Source organism: Poecilia reticulata, linkage group LG12, assembly GCF_000633615.1.
Source record: "Poecilia reticulata strain Guanapo linkage group LG12, Guppy_female_1.0+MT, whole genome shotgun sequence".
Taxonomy (NCBI): Eukaryota; Metazoa; Chordata; class Actinopteri; order Cyprinodontiformes; family Poeciliidae; genus Poecilia; species Poecilia reticulata.
Genome location: NC_024342.1, coordinates 25824618 through 25825488, shown reverse-complemented (window position 1 = coordinate 25825488; position 871 = coordinate 25824618). Strand labels below are relative to the sequence as shown.

Sequence of the window (871 nt, the reverse complement as noted above, 5' to 3'; positions counted from 1 at the left end):
ATTTTATTTCAGTTCAAATAAATTCCTTCCCTTAAAAGAGGATGAATGACAAGATTTAGGGATGAATAAATTCAGGGAGAAAGGAAGGAGCGAGGGATTAAGGAAAGGATAGAAGGAAATGGAGAAAGGAAAGAGCGATGTAAAAAGGAAGAAAGGACAGAATAATTTAATGTATGAAATGAAGGATAAAAGAATGACAGGAATGAACAGGGAAGGAAAGAAGAATAGAAAGGAAGGAAGAATGAAAGACGGAAGGAACAAAGAAATGATATAAAGAGGGAAGGATAAATGGATGAGTGGAAGGAGGTGACGATGAAAGAGGATGAAAGGAGGAGCGATGAATGAAAGGACGAATGTTTTCCATCTTCCTCTCTTTCTTTGATCGCCCCTAACTCTCCCGGCTCGTCACCTCGGTGGTGGCGGTCAGGACGGCGGCCCAGGGCAGCATCACGGCGGCGGACAGCAGGTTGTCGAGCGCGTAGAGCCGCTTGGCTCCTCCGATCTCCACCGACAGCTTCCTGGAGGCCGTGTGGAAACCGACCTTCAGGCAGAGCGACACCACCAGCAGAACCACGCCGCCCTGCAGGCGGGCGGGGGAACAACACACACATCCTCAGAAACAACATGCAAGGACTCAACTTCACGTTCCTTCACTTTGAAAAACGTTTTATAAATAAGATRAAGTCCTGAACATATGGTGTGACATAAAGTTCATCCATGTCATCAGAGCAGGTCATTATTTAACTGCTTTGTAAGGCTTCAAATGGCAGCCATCTTGGAACATGTTGATGTTCCTGAAATTCAAGTGGCTGATGGGAAACATGAGGGGTTAGCATGCTAATTTCTAACAACCTGGAAGGTTTTTACAGTA

General features: G+C 45.4%; 1 protein-coding gene across 1 annotated transcript in view; it reads right to left on the bottom strand.

Moving 5' to 3' along the window:
• slc30a5 (solute carrier family 30 member 5) overlaps nt 1-871 on the bottom strand; it is an 8899-nt gene that overhangs the window by 5114 nt on the left and 2914 nt on the right. Inside the window, exons 5-6 of the mRNA XM_017307745.1 lie at nt 772-809; nt 394-612 (exon numbers count right to left, since the gene is read on the bottom strand). Of these exons, the coding sequence (XP_017163234.1) occupies nt 394-612; nt 772-809 (257 nt within the window). The remainder of the gene's footprint in view (nt 1-393; nt 613-771; nt 810-871) is intronic.